General features: G+C 40.7%; 1 protein-coding gene across 2 annotated transcripts in view; it reads right to left on the bottom strand.

The window, feature by feature from the left end:
* The window catches only part of LOC134360311 (zinc transporter ZIP11-like), an 860,127-nt gene that overhangs the window by 634,636 nt on the left and 208,950 nt on the right, over positions 1–16,541 (bottom strand). Inside the window, exon 4 of one of the 2 annotated variants that reach the window (XM_063074529.1) lies at positions 5,806–5,950. In XM_063074529.1, the coding sequence (XP_062930599.1) occupies positions 5,806–5,950 (145 nt within the window). The remainder of the gene's footprint in view (positions 1–5,805; positions 5,951–16,541) is intronic. The other variant, XM_063074530.1, reaches the window with a different exon arrangement.

Raw genomic sequence — 16,541 nt, 5'->3', positions numbered from 1 at the left:
CATATTCAGAATGCATTTCACGTCTCTTTCAAGGCAACACTGGAGCACAGTGGTTAGCGTGACATTATTACAGCTTGAAGCATCAGAGATTGGAATTCTACTCTGGCACCGTCTGTAAGGAGACTTTGTATGTCCTCCCTGTGGAATGTTACAACATAATCTTCCTGCTTGTGGGAGCTTGTGTGCTCCAGTTTCCCCCTACAGTCCAAAGATTTGCATGGGTAGGTCATGGTAAGTTGTCCCATGATGAGGTTAGGGTTAATCAGGGTTGTAGGGGTTTGCTGCCATGCCACAGCCTGAAGGACCGGAAGGGCCCGTTCTGTTCTGTCTTGCTAAATGAAAAATAAATAAATAAAGCTTCCTGAACCTAACAAATTGTTTCCAAAGTATAGTAAATGAGGCAGCCAGTTTTTGAATGAACTGCCACATTTGATAACAAGATAATCTGTTTCTTCCAGTTGTGCTGACCGAGGAAAGCTAATGCACTTTGCAAAACAGTAGCTTGGAACCTTTAGCGTCCTACTTGACAAGGAAGTGCGGATTCATTTTAACATCATTTCTGAAAGATGGCACCTTCATCTGCACAGCACTCCAAGCACGTTCAGGAGTGTCAGTTTACATCTCTACTCCGGTCTTTAGACTGCCCTTTCAACACAGAGGTGAGAGCGCTCCAACTGAGTCACATCAAATCATACACGTTCACGGTTGTTAAAACAATGGGGAAGAATATAACTGCAGCCCTCACATCTTCAAGCCTCCTCCTTTTACTGCTCTCCGTAGCCAGTTTGATTAATGTATGCTTACTGAATACACTCTTCTCAGGCTTCCAGCCGGACATAGGTATCGATTTTAACCAATGTTTCGACGACAAACTCTGCCATCTTCATCAGGGATGATGCCTGGACATGTCTAGTCAGGTGGTATTAAGACCCCCATCGTCCATCCCTCCTGATTGGTTAGTCCTCATCTAATTAAGTTTTCGCTGTCCCACCTTGTTTACAATCAAATTCCAGTAAATAGATAGATACTTTATTGATCCCAAAGGAAATTAGTGTTGTGGTAACATTACAAGTGCACAGATCTACAAATATACAAATATTAGAAGTAAGAACGAATGAAAAATAAGTTACTTTAAAAATAAGATGTACAAGATTTACCTGTCAAAGATTACAAGCTCTGCAAGATTTCTAAGTTCACGCTGATAAGATGGTAGTGCAAGAATTACCGTAATATTATACAGTAATGGGTGCATATTCACACCATCCAGATCAGAAGTGCTGGTAGCATTGCACAGGGAGTCCGAGATAGCAGTGTGTGGTAAACAGAGCTAAACAGAGCTTGAATAGAGGTTAATAACAGTTAACAGGAGAGGAATCATCACTTTCCCGGCTATAGGAATGCTCTTATATTGCCTAATGGCCAAGGGTAAGAAAGACCTCATATAGCACTTTGGAGCAGTGCAGTTGTCTTTGTCTATTACTGTGAGTGTTCCTCTATTCAGCCAAGGTGGCATGCAGAGGGTAAGAAACATTGTCCAGAATTGCCAGGATTTTCCGGAGGGTCCTTTGTTCTACCACAGCTTCCAGTGTGTCCAATTTGACTCCTATAACAAAGCCAGCCTTTCTAATCAGTTTATTGAACCTGTTCGCATCACCTGTGTTGATGCTATTGCCCCAGCACACCGCTGAATAGAAGATTGAAAGGAAAACCAAGTTGTCCTTAATGAGAATTCTCATGAACAGGGTCATCACATCAAAACTGACCATTATATCCTCCAGAGTCAGCTGCATGTTGGTTATTGTTGTTGCAAAGTCAGTCAAATTCATGATGTGATACACACAGCCCCCAGCAAAGGGAGACAACATGGCCGTTAAATGCTTAGCGAGGTAGCAAGTTGGAGAATCTATTCCACTGACAACAGACTACGGGGTGAACCCTCCTTGCGTATCTTAAGAGAGTCCGAAAAGTCTTGGTGGCCCCACACTTGAGCCAGAAGTGTCTTGCATATGTCTGCTGGCAATCCACATTTCTTCACTACAGCAGAGGTCATCCTCATATCAAAACCCGTGGGATCACGCTGTAGAGATCTGTAGGCGAGTAGTCCAGAATCTATTGGGCTTTCCTGTGGTATTCCTCCAAGGAAATCAGGACTGTCACACATCCTTTGTCTGCAGGTAAAATCATGGTGTCTTGGTTTCGCCGTAGTGCCCGGAGGGCCAGTCACTTTTCTTTTGTAATGTTTGACTTTGGCAAAACAGCCCTTTGGAGGGTCACGCAGACCTCTATCCTCACCTCCTCCGCGGTATCTGGTGGCTGTTGTCAGATTGCTTGCTCTACACCGCCAATGTAGTCCCGATAAGGCATTACCTCTGGATTTTCCTTCTGCAGATGCTGAGTGTGTTTCATTGATTTTCTCTTTCTCTCTGATTTCCAGCATCGAAATTCTTAAATTACCATTATATCTGAATCCATTATTTCATTAATCATTTAAATCAATGTCCGCACTCACAGGGGTCAGAAACTGGGGACAGAGAATGATGTGTCAAAGTCCAATGAGAAAGAGTAAAGTGGAACCAGACTCATTTGAAATAGTAAGTGTTAGAACAATTTTTTGGGTTAGCATATCCAGCAATTAACTTAACCAGCTTCAGCCACTAGCCTCCAGATTCGAATATGTATTGAAGATTAAATTTAATATGCAGACCAGACAGACCAGGAAACAGGCACTTAACTGATTGTCTCCATATGTATGAATTCAAAATTGTTTAAAATTGTTACATGTGTATCTCAAGTCAAGTCAAGCTTATTGTCATTTAACTATACCCATATAATGTATGTAGAAACAAGATGTTTCTTCAAACCAGGGTGTAAAGCACAGCAGTATACATAACACACAGTAATTTATGAAGGTAAGGATAAAATCTACAGATGAATCAGACATAAAAAAAAACAAACTAAAGTACACTTATATTAAATATTGTAAGGTACGGAACAGATTAACCAGTGACACTCCAAAGACAATTCAGCCGAGTGTTCAGAAGCCTATTGATATGGGTGATGAAACTGTTTGTCATTCTAACCGGTCTCGTTTTTATACATCGTAGTCTCCTGCCTGATGGCAGAAAGTCAAAGAGGATGCTGGATGGATGGGTGGGATCCTTAATAATACTAAGGGCCTTAACAATACTAAGGGAGACCCCTATGATCTTCTCAGCTGTTCTCACAATCCTTTGTAGGGACTCCTGGTCTGACGCTCGACTGCTCCCATACCAGATGGAGGACGCTCTTAATGGTGCTCCTATAAAATGCAGTTAAGATGGAGGTGGGGAGTCTTGCTAGCCTCAATACTCTTAAGGAAGTGGAGACAATGTTGTGCCTTCTTGTTCAAGGAGGTGATGCTAAGGGACCAGATGAGGTCTTCCATGATGTGAACTCCCAGGAACCTGATGTATCTGCAGAGGAGCCATGTATTCGCAGAGGGGGGATGGTTCAGCTGCACCTTCCAGAAGTCCACAGTGATTTCTTTGGTCTTCTCCACATTCAGACTTAGGATGTTCTTCTCACACCAATCCACCAGTCACTCCACTTCCTCTCTATACTCTGTCTCGTTGTCATTCTTGATTATGCCAACAATGTTGTGTCATCTGCAAACTTGGTGACACGGCTTGAGCTGGATCCTGCGACACAGTCATGTGTCAGCATTGTGAACAGCAGCGGGCTGAGCACACAGTCTGGGGAGCGCTGATCCTCAGCGTAATGGGACGGCAGAGTGGTATTTCAGTATCCAGATGCAGAACGAGGTGTTGAGACACCGCAAGGACAGTTTCCTCACCAGTTTCTGGGGTATGAACGGCACTGTAAATATGGATTAGTTTGAATTGTATTGAATTTTCTTTGATCTTTAGCACATAATGTGTGTGTAGTGTTGACCTTTTTCCAGCCGACAGGGTCACCATATGTTGCCTGCTGTATCTTATTCTGTTGAATAAAGAGGCTGCTTCATACCTACCAGAATTTTTCTCTGGTGACTTCATTCACACAACAACAGTAACATTTGAGGGAACTTGTTCTACTGCAAATTAGTTACCTCTTGATGATTTTAAAATCCAAAGACGCAACACCACAAGATTTTAGTCAAAAGAAAGAATAAGAATATATGGAGGCCTGTTTTGCATCCTTTTGAAGTGTATAACTTACCAAATAACTCCTGTGCATGTTTAAGTGCCGTACCTTGAGCATTATAACTCAACCACAACAAACATGAAAGCAGCCAGTAATGACTCAAGTGTTAGTGCTACAGTCTGAAACAAACTGAACCATCAACAGCTTTGATGAGATTTTACAGTATTTGAATCTTTGTTACACAACTGCATAATTATTATACGTCAAAAGATCTCTTTGCCATTCTTACCCCACAACACAGGGTCTAAAATATTTAAAATTGACCTGCTTGGCTATCACACCCTTGGTTGACAAACCCCAAGTATTAGGCTAATCATTTTAAGCATTCTTCTAAAAAAAATCAAAGTACAGAGTAATCTTTTCAACTAATAGCAAATGCAGTTGCTTCCCATTCTTTTGCTCAGAGATATGTCAATCCCTAGATAATCCAGTGACAAGAGCTTTTTAGAACTAACCAGAAAAGGATCAACACACACAAAGTGCTGGAGGAACTCAGCAGGTCAGGCAGCATCTAGGGAAAGGAATAAAGAATCGACATTTTGGGCCAAGACTCTTCATGACCAGAAAGAAAGGGGGAAACCCAGAATAAAAAGGTGATGGGGAGGACAGGAAGGACTACAAGCTGGGAGTTGATAGGTGAAGCCATGTGAGGGGTAAGGGGGTGGTGAGAAGCTGGGAGGTGATAGTTGGAAAAGACAAAGGGCTGAAGAAGAAGGAATCCAATAGGAGACAAGAGTGAACTATGGGGCAGCACCAGGGGTAGCTGATAGGCAGGTAATGAGAAAAGAAGAGGGAAGAGGGGAGCTAGAATGGGGAAAGGGGGAGGGGGGAGAAATTACCAGAAGTTAGAGAAATTGATGTTCATGCCATCAGATTGGAGACTACCCAGATGGAATATGACATGTTGCCTCTCCAACCCAAGAGTGGTCTAATCTTAACAGTAGAGGAGGCCACGGACCAACATGTCAGAATGGAATGGAGACTGGACTTAAGATGCTGCCTGACTTGCTGAGTTCCTCCAGAATTTTGTGTGTGGTTACGGTGGATTACCAGCATGTGCAGAATCCTTGTGCTGAAAAAAAAGATGAAATGATTTTGAGGAAGTTAACATGAAAACATCTTCCCAATATAAGAAAAGTTTATTTTTCTGCTTTTACAGTTGTTTGCATGGAAATCTATTTCAGTAATCAATATTGACATGTTTTAGACTGCGCATTTATTTCTTGGAATGACTATCAATGATGGAGCATTCCTATTATGCCATCTACAGTACTGCCTGCACTCACTGATGAAATTCACTCTGAAGAAGGCCTGTGCAATTTGAAGAAAGCAACACTCTTTGAATCATAGATAAAAGAAGATAAAAGGTTTGAACATGCAACCAGACCAAAGCAGATAATTTACCACATCAGTTAGAAGAGATTAGATAATAGTCCCCAACCAAAGGAAGAAAGAACTCTCCAAAGCCATTCATTACTGATTAAACCTCAACAAACAAACCGTCAGAAGAACTGAACCAAGCCTTACAATTGTCATTTGTTAATACTTTCTTTAACTAAATTCAATTTCTCCCTTTTTCAACCTAGTTTTTTGTTGTTTGTCGGCATATGACACGATGCTTGCCTGCTAATAATGCACCTCTACCTATCCGGATGGCAAATTCTTCATCTTGCAACCGGGAATCTGCAGCATCATCATCTTTCTTTTCCTTCATTGATTTTGGCTCCTGATTGAGTGCAAATGCCATTTGTGGAGAATCATCAATGCCCTGGTGGGGAAAAAAATGGGACAGGAGGCAATTAGGAACAGAAGCAGAATATGAGATTGTTTTTAATGTCTTATTGTTGTACACCTCTTTACTTTCTAAGTTTGGGTCATAGAGTGTAGTCACATGATGGATTTGACAGTTAAATGAAGGGCAAACATCAAGCCCACCTTTGTTAAACATACAGTACTGTAGTAATTTGATGTACTGCACTATATTGCTACCACGAGGATCAACGACAGCTTGTATCCTGCAGTCATAAAACTGCTAAATGGTTTCCTAGTACAATAAGTACTCTAATCTACCTTGTTATGATCTTGCACCTTATTGTTTGCCTTCAGTGCACCTTCAAGTTCAAGTTTAGTTATCATTCAACCATACATGAATAAAGCCAAACAACATAGTGTTTCTCCAGCACCAAGGTGCAAAACACATTACCAACAGCACACAGCATACTGCACAAAGCACTGTGTACATACATCTACTGATGCTTCTGGACACATCTTCAGTGATGTTCCTGGAATCATCGGGTGTTTCAGGTCTTTCAACATCATACACCCTCCTCCAGGTGACCCAGCCGGGGCTGATCAGACCCCAGCTTATGTCCAGAAGGCTAGCTACTTATGACTCCATGGCTCCCCTCTTTTGAACCACAGCCATCTTGAGGCCCTCTCTGCCGCATCGGTGGTACTGTGGATGGCTCTCCTCTTCCTCTCTCCCTCGATGCCCAAAATGCTGAAGGCTCTAACTAAAGAACGGGCTACAAATCCCCTACAACCAACCTCCACTGGGAGACACCTCACTCTCCATCCAGCCTGCTGACAGTTGCTGACCAGTCCTGCGTACTTGGAGAGCTTCCTTTCAAAGGCCTCTTCCAAGCTATCTTCCCATGGGACTGTCAGCTCCAGCAGCACCACTTGCTTAGTGGACTCAGACCAAGCACAAATAGCACATAAAGTTACAAATTCAGAAAAGCATGCAGTCACAAAGAAAAAAAGTAATATAGCCCAAGTCCCTGAGTGGCATGACTATACATTGTCTTCTCTCTACAGATTGTCCTGTGTAACTGCTACATTTTATTTACATTGGTATTGCTTTACACTGTTCTACCTCTCTGCACTGTGTAATAATCTGTTGAACCATCGGCAAGATCATCTTTTCATTGTATCTCAGTACATGACAATAATAAACTAATTACAATTCTTGAAGCACAAACCTGACATGAAGGTCCCCTGTTATGTTTTTTTTAAAAGTGAGGGCTTCACTTCAAATAGATCAATTTTTTTTTGTTGTAATTTCCCACAAATGGCCTCTTCTGCATTTCTGAAAGGGAAAAGTCCCATCTCACAAGCAATTGGGACAAGTGTGATGATGCTCCAATTTGCAACCAAACCACGGTACAAATAGCAAAAAGAACTAAATGGCATTTTTCATTCCACTGCTTATTGATTGGTGAAGCAACTATTCAAGTGGATTCCTTCTGCTTCCATTTACGTTCCTTAGCAATATGCTCATAACATTTACATTCAAGAATACATATTAGCCTTCAACTGAATAGTTGAGATGCAATAACAAACAGCAGAAACTGGAACAACAAGGCACATGCTGGATGATGGTTTTGCAAAGCCACTGCTTCAGTTTGCATTAAGATACGTTTGCTGCATGCTTAACTGATCCTGATGAGTTCAAGAAATCCAGTTTTGGAAATAATTGTAAAACAGGAAGTAATTTAGAAGCAACTTTAAAACAAGTGCTTGCACATGCAAACAAAAATGGTCTGTTGCTGATTTTCATTTATAACCATTCAGATTGAAAGACAGTAATTGCATACATTGCACAATTTATTGCATTAAGAAACACTTGTTTCAACCAAATGTCTTCACCATAATGGCAGGCAGCACAATCCTCCACACTCCCACTGTAATGCTGGAAACTTTCCCTGCGAAATTGGCACAGCCCAAGAGGTATCAAGAAGAAAAACTTCTTTTGCCTCTCTTCCAAGCTTTGAATTTAGCAGGGGAAACAATTCTCATTATGAACCCCCATGAACAGCAGTAGCAAAGGGTTAAGGTGAGGTGAATGACAGGTTATAGTAAGATTCAGGACATGTTTTGTGCAGTTTGAAGCAAAAAAAATGAAGAGAAAACAGAAAGGGAGAAGCAAACAAGAAGTGAAAGAGTACATTAGGAGTAAAGAAAGAAGCACATAGAAACGCATGGAAAATAATATTTATCCAACTCAGTCTGTACAGTATCACAAGACTACGGTGGTAGAATTTATGTGATAATACTTTGCAATATCAAACATTTACAAACACAGACACTAATCCATCAAGACCAGGTCAGAGTGGTCTGGCATTAGATTCTTTCAGACTGGATCGTGACTGGCAATATTTAAAAATTATGCTGAACTGTTTTACCTCAGATTCAGATTTACTTATATACACATCAAGTCATGCAGTGAAGTACACAGTTTGCATTAACAACCAACATACCTAAGGATCTCCTAGGGTCAGCCTGCAAGTGTCAACACACATTCTGATGCCAACATAGCACACCCACAATTTTCAGCAGAACAACGCATAACACAAAAAAAAGCAATAAAACAAGCCCCTTTCTTCCCTTCCATTCTCCCCCCACCTACGTAATATCCTCGTTTTGCAATCTATTTAGTACATCTATATACAAACAAATCAACACACAAGGCAATAATCTTGGCAAAATAATTCGGCCCTTGATAAAAGATGCGTGCTAGACTGCAACACCAGAGACAACACAATCACCTTGATCTTGAATGCACCATAGAATACAACAGTAATCGTTCATTCTGTGAGATTAAACATCAATCAACAACAGAGCCGCCTTCTTAATTAAAATATCATGCTTTATTTCTGTTTCCAATATATTGAAATGAAGGGTCAGTCCTCAGGAACTTTCAGCGTTTATACTGCATCACTCACGACTTCATCTGTTTCTAATACATGATAATAAGGTAACCTGCCCACTCCGCTTCAGTAAAAAATTTATTTATTCTTTTTATGTGGGAAGGCAAAATAAATTCAACAGTCCACAGTAATTAATTATTCAGGACGCCAGATATAATATTAGCAGTTCATTCGCATATTGTGAAGTCAAGTATTCTTAAAAAGGTTCTACAGGTTATGTTCAGACTGGAGTAACAGGAAAGAACAAGAAGATAAGGAATACAAAACGAATGGAATTTAATTCTAATCTTCTTTAAGTATAATTGTTGAGCTGCCATCCAAATGAAGTTCAATATTAAACTGCAGAGATAATAAATCTGATACTGGTTCTAATACTAAAATTGTAGAAAACCCTGATGGAAACAGTGAACTGCAGGAGATACATACCTCTCTGTTTAAAGGGAACTACTGTGGAATTATCTAAAGCACTTGCTTCCAGGCAAGTAGCCAATTCAATACCAGCTTAGATAATGCCAGTCTGAGTTTCTATGGCACTTACCATATATTAAAAGCCCTCAAGCTACCTCCTGTGATGCATCAAGCTATATGGGGAGACAGTAAGGTGTGGGTGACCAAAAATATCAAAGAGGTAGGTTTTAAAGAGTGTCTGAAGATTAAAAGTGGTGTCAAGAAGCAAAGAAGTTTATGGCGTGGATTTCACAAGTTAACACTTATATAGATTTTTTAATTAAATGTCATCAATTGAGGTTGGTTGGTGTGAAGGCATACACTGATAAACAAGAGGTCAGAACTTCTTAAATAACAAGTTTATTGGGAGGACCTCTTTGGTTGAATGAGTAGACAAAATAAAAGTAGACTAATGAATCTCAGGACTGCATATGGTGACATGAATGGACTTTGATAATAAATTTACCTTGAACTTTGAAAAACTGGGCAAAGGAAGTTTAATGTGGGAAAGTATTATGTAATGGACCAGTAGAAGGAATCCAAAGACAGACTACTATCTAATTAGACAGAAATTGAAAATGAATGATGAGAGGTCTACATGTTCTTGATCGATAATTAGACTGATAGATAGATACTTTATTGATCCCAAAGGAAATTACAGTGTCACAGTAGCATTACAAGTGCACAGATAAACAAATATTAGAACAGAACTAAAAAAAAATAATGAAACATATAGATTAAGGTACAAGGCTCCTTAGGAAGAAGCCTTTAATTCAAGGGATTGTTGCTAGAAAATCAAAAAGTGTTATTCTAATTTTTAAAGAGTATTGTTGGAGCCACATGTGGAATAAGGATAACTCTGGTCTTTTTATCTAAGAAAGGATAAATCACTACTGGAGGTGGATCAGAAGAGATTCCATAGAGTTTCCAGTTTTTTCGCTGGCCAGTAAAAGGCCAGCAATATCATGAAGGATCCCACACCCTGCTTGCCCCACTCCCGTTAGGGAGAAGGCTACATAGCATCCACGCGAGGACCTCCAAACTCAAGAACAGTTACCTGCCCTAACCATTAAGGTTGATCATCATCTCCACCCACTAACACAACCTTCCACATCTACCACCATTATAACTTTATCATTTCCTGTCAGAGTCACTATATATACAGACACACTTGTGCCAGCCATCACTTTATGGATATATAATCAATCTATATATATATAGAAGCTATCTTATACATTTATATATTTTTTTTATTCTTGTCTTCTTCATCTTATTACATTTTTACTTGTATGCTACATCGGATCCAGAGTACAATTATTGTGTTCTCCTTTACACTTGTGTACTGGAAATTACATTAAACAACCATGAATCTCTTGAATCTTGGATGAGAATGTTTGTTCTACCATTCATAGCTAAAACGTTAGATTTGCATCATTGGGAGTTCTGAAGAGTGAGGATGATCTTATTGAAACATGCAAGATCCCAAAAGGGCCACAAACAGGTTGACAGTGAGATGATTCCATTTGTGAGATACCTCTACTGAGGCGACAGAGCTACGAAGTGGAAGGACAGTTAAAACTAAGGTGCAGAGAAATTTCTTCAAACACATAATGGTGAACCTCAGGAATTCTCGAACACAGAGGCTTGTGAAGCTAACTCATAGGAAGTATCTAGTGAGGAGGTAGATATATTTTTTGTAAGATCAAGGTATTGAGGCCCCAGGGTAACTGGCACTGAGGTCCAAGAGAGATCAGCCATCATTAGGATGGGGCAGGCATCCAGATGGTCTACTCTGCCACCGATTTTCTACTGTTTTTTTTTGATAGTACGGCAGTGGAGGAGGGTGAAACCGCAAAGGAACGTGAGAAAGGATTTTAAATCTGAGGCATTGCTGGATGAGGAGTCAATGCACATAGGCTAAGGGTGGTCTGAGCTTGATGTGCAGTGGGCTAGGGGCAGAGCAGCTGAAGCTTAGGGATAGAAGATGGGAAGACTAATAGTCAACAAGCTCTAAAGTAATCAGGTCTTGGGATAATACAACAATGCAAGGGATGAGGCAACTCTGACAATAAATCAAAGTGCTGCTTAAACATAGTGCCTATATCTTATGCCACCTCGGCACCGCAAATATTTGGCTCAGCACTGAAGTGACATGGGTGAGTGGTTAGACACTTCTACAAAATACTAATTGTTTGCCATCTGTAACGGGAACATTATTTGGCATTGATTAGCTTAAGCCTGAATGCTGTCCTCATTCATGGCTCAACTCACTATGGCTGTTTCAAGAGCCCCCACATTTCCAGTGATATATTACATGTAGAAGGATGAGTGAAGTAGACGTATTGGAGTGCAGCCCCGTACAAATTCCCTGCCACACTGCTCTGATTAAACAATACAGAGTAGTTGCTTCATATTCACTAGCTCAACATACTGAAACACCCACCGAGACCAGGACCATCTCCCCAAATCAATGATGTTGGCTCTTTCATCAAGTGGATTCTGGCAACTCAAAGCCGGAGATCAGCACCTACCTCAGGCCCATTTGTTTCCACCAAAAATAATGGCCTTGCTCAAGAAGAGTACACCCATAATAAATAACATGGCTGCATTTACGGATGATAGGCTGGAGATACATCTCTACTTAAGGAGGTGTAAGGGACTCCTTCCCTCTGCTTGCTTGCAGGTTACCCTTGGGCAAGGCTTAGCCCCCCAGTCGGGGTCACGTGAAACCATGGGAGCAGGTGGTGGATGGCCGTATGAGCAGCTGGCGCACATCACAAGTCCTGGTTATGCGACCACTGACACCAGGCAGATAATCTCTGAAGAGTACTGATAATGACTGGGGTCACCCATCTTGTGAAGACTCTACCCAGAAGAAGGCAATGGCAAACCACTTCTGTAGAAAAATATGCCAAGAACAACCACGGTCATGGAAAGACCATGATCACCTATGTCATACGATACGGCACATATTAAAGAGTATTTATTAATTTCTATCATCAACTAGTTTTATAACACTAATACTTTACATTGCTTGTCAATTGGAAGAAAATTTGTTCCAATCCCGATAGAATACAGCTACATAAGGATCCAAATTATTCATGGCTTAGAGAGAAAGTACAAATTAAAAAAAATTTAAGAGCATGAAGCAGAATCTCACTAATCCAAGTCAGTAATTGAATTGCTTCTCAAAAGGGCAAATATTCAGTTCATAACTTGCAAGCATTCTTTGTGATACAAGATAGATTTAATTCAAGTTTTGCAGGAAAAGCTGCCATTAGTCCACAATTTCAACTGTAATGTATCGTGCCTGAGAGACACAATTACCTACATTGTTGGTCATAACAGAGATGTTAAGTAACAACTTGCAGCTCCTGTCTGCTGCGTGATTGGCTTATTAGTAACTTTGGCAAATTCACATATTGACAATTGCCAATTAATCTGGCTACTCTAAATGTCAACTTTCAAGTTAGGGTTGTATTGTAATGAAAATCATTCATTATAATTACTGGCTCACCTTGTTCCAAATAATAATAGAATAGCAATAAATTACATTTATTGAATTAATTGAATTTAATTAGTTTAATAAATTTTCTCATGTTTTATTCATTTTTCATTTAGAAATGCCTTTACAATTCATTTTAATATTCATTAATTTTTAATTGTTTACAACAGGCTGGGTATGCTAATTCAGAGATGTCTAACTACTATTTAGTTTGTTGAAGACCATCCTGAAGGTAGAGCACGCTTCTGACTTACAAGTAAGACATCATCTGATTTTATATCATATGCTTCTCTATTTAAGGAGCAACTTTGCAAACTTAATATTGATCTAAAAACAAAGATAAATTACAAATTCTGTACCCCAAAGTAACATTTCTTACATCCTGATGAGGATTTCTGACTGCACTTAAATATCAAGCTTGTCTTGGAAGTTCTGGAAATTGTCTGTTCATGCTCTACCATTCTAAGCATGGTCTTTCATCGATTCTTGAGCACGTAGATATTAGGGAAGAAGATTGCTGGAGCTTTTGGAAAGCATCAAGTTGGATAAGTCACCGAGACCGGACAGGATGTACCCCAGACTACTGTGGGAAGCGAGGGAGGAGATTGCTGAGCCTCTGGCGATGATCTTTGCATCATCAATGAGGACAGGAGAGGTTCCGGAGGATTGGAGGGTTGCAGGTGTTGTTCCCTTAATAAAGAAAGGAAATAGGGATAGCCAAGGAAATTATAGACCAGTGAGTCTTACTTCAGAGGTTGATAAGTTGATGGAGAAGATCCTGAGAGGCAGATTTATGAACATTTGGAGAGGCATAACATGATTAGGAATAGTCAGCATGGCTTTGTGAAAGGCAGGTCGTGCCTTACAAGCCTGATTGAATTTTCTGAGAATGTGACTAAATACATTGATGAAGGTAGAGTCATAGGTGTAGCGTATATGGATTTCAGCAAGGCATTTGATAAGGTACCCCATGCCAGGCTTATTGAGAAAGTAAGGAGGCATGGGATCCAAGGGGACATTGCTTTCTGGATCCAGAACTTGGCTTCCCTACAGAAGGCAAAGAATGGTTGTAGACAGGTCATATTCTGCATGGAGGTCGATCACCAGTGATGTGTCTCAGGGATCTGTTCTGGGACCCCTACTCTTTGTGATTTCTATAAATGACCTGGATGAAGAAGTGGAGGGATGGGTTAGTAAATTTGCTGATGACACAAAGGTTAGAGGTGTTGTGGATTGAGTGGAGGGTTGTCAGAGGTTACAGCGGGACATTGATAGGATGCAAAATTGGGCTGAGAAGTGGCAGATGGAGTTCAACCCAAATAAGTGTGAGGTGATTCATTTTGGTAGGTCAAATATGATTGCAGAATACAGCACTAATGGCAAGACCCTTGGCAGTGTGGAAGATCAGAGGGATCTTGGGGTCTGAGTCCATAGGACACTCAAAACTGTTGTGCAGGTTGACTGTGTGGTTAAGAAGGCATACATTGTATTGGCCTTCATCAATCATGGGATTGAGTTTAAGAGCTGAGAGGTAATGTTGCAGCTATATAGGACCCTGGTCAGACCCCACTTGGAGTACTGTGCTCAGTTCTGGTCACCTCACTATAGGAGGGACGTGGAAACCATAGAAAGGGTGCAGAGGAGATTTACAAGGATGTTGCCTGGATTGGGGAGCATGCCTTATGAGAATAGGTTGATTGAACTCGGCCTTTTCTCCTTGGAGCGGCGGAGGCTGAGAGGTGACCTGATAGAGGTGTATAAGATGATGAGAGGCATTGATCGTGTGGATAGTCGGAGGCTTTTTCCCAGGGCTGAAATGGCTAGCACAAGGGGGCATAGTTTTAAGGTGCTTAGAAGTAGGTACAGAGGAGATGTCAGGGGTAAGTTTATTTATGCAGAGAGTGGTGAGTACATGGAATGGGCTGCCAGCAGCGGTGGTGAAAACGATAGGGTCTTTTTAGAGACTCCTGCATGGATACATGGAGCTTAGAAAAATAGAGGGCTATGGGTAAGCCTAGGTAGTTCTAAGGTAAAGACATGTTTGGCACAGCTTTGTGGGCCGAAGGGCCTGTATTGTGCTGTAGGTTTTCTATGTTTCTATTCTATGATAGTTATTATTCTACGCTGGATTTATTGAGTATACCCACAAGAAAATGAATTTCAGCGTTGTAAATGCTGATACATATGTATTTTGATAATATATTTACTTTGAACTTAACCCAGGCTGAGACTTTATTGTGGTCTGAGTGACAGAAATCCATTGGATGTTACAGACAACAATGCACCTTTGAACAAGCACAAGAAATGTTACACACAAGAGAACACACAGATGCTGGAAATCCGAGCAACACACACAAAATGCTGGAGAAACTCAGCAGGCCAGGCGGCATCTATGGAAAAAAGTGTACTGTAATTGATGTTCCGGGCCAAAACCCAGCCCTGCCGAAGGGCTGCTGAGTTCCTCCAGCATTTTGTGTGTGTTGCTTGGACTTCCAGCACCTGCAGATTTGCTCTTGCTTGCGAGGAACTCAGCAGGTCAGACGGCATCTGCGGAGTGGAATAAATGGTCGGCATTGAAGGATCTCAACTGAAACTATGATTGCTTATTCCTCTCCATGCATGCTGCCTGACGTGGTGAGTTCCTCCAGTATTTTGTGTGTGTTGCAAAAGATTTTAAGATAGGTTGTGTTGAACAGTGATCTCTCAGTGTAAGTCCCTGAAATAGCTTATCTGATCACTCATCTCATTTTCTACTGTGGGACATTCCTCGCTCAACATATGCCTTAGTTACCACCGTGGTGACAATTCATTGAGTTAATTCAGTACACAATATGTTGGGTCATCCTAAGGAATAGAAGATGTGGAATAAATGCAAGTACTGCTCTTTCCTTTGAACTTGTGCTGTATTATAGCAATTCCAAAACCAAGTGATCCGTATAATTGCACTGACAGTCATTTTACTTTTGATAACAAGAAATGGTAATTGTTGGGTCTCATCATCTTTTGGCCAGGCATGAGATGGGTGCTTTTTCTTTTAAAATCAGTAACGTATTTGGCTCTTAATAAATAAGATGCCACAGAACCTTTAAAATTCAACAACTTTGCATTGGATGATTCATAAGCTTAAAAAACAAATTGCAAATAAAAACTCAAGGAAACCTCAGTCTCATCCTGTGACTGTTAGAATGCAGTGCACTCTAATTTCCTCTCTAATAACTGATCCATACTAATGAAATCAGAAGCAATAAACATGCCAGAGAAAATAATTTATCAGGTACCATTATCGGTTAACAACTGAAACCAGCTGCATCCGCCCTGGACAATTTGAGGGCCTTCACATCTCCGATCCACAAGACTGCAGACTAAGCTCATGCTGCAGTGACAACAGCACTCTACTGCAGAGCAAGGAGCATCATCTATTGTTATAAGTAAGTCTGTGTCCACTTTCTCAGGTGGATGCAAAATATTCCTTGACATTACTTCAGAGAATATCAAGGTCCAATAATTATTCCTCGCTCCATTTCACTAGCACTGATCATTACCAGGTAACTATTTGATAGAGCTTGCTGTGTGCAGATCGGCTGTCACCTTCCCTCTATTAAGACAGTGGCTGCACGTCATTAGTTCTGAAGGGCTTTGTGGCTTTCCAAGAATAGGCTCTATACAAATTCACAATCTTCAGAATCAGAATCAGGTTT

This window comes from Mobula hypostoma, chromosome 22, assembly GCF_963921235.1.
Source record: "Mobula hypostoma chromosome 22, sMobHyp1.1, whole genome shotgun sequence".
Lineage (NCBI taxonomy): Eukaryota > Metazoa > Chordata > Chondrichthyes > Myliobatiformes > Myliobatidae > Mobula > Mobula hypostoma.
Note: the sequence above shows the minus strand (reverse complement) of the source record. Positions and strands in the feature narration are given on the sequence as shown.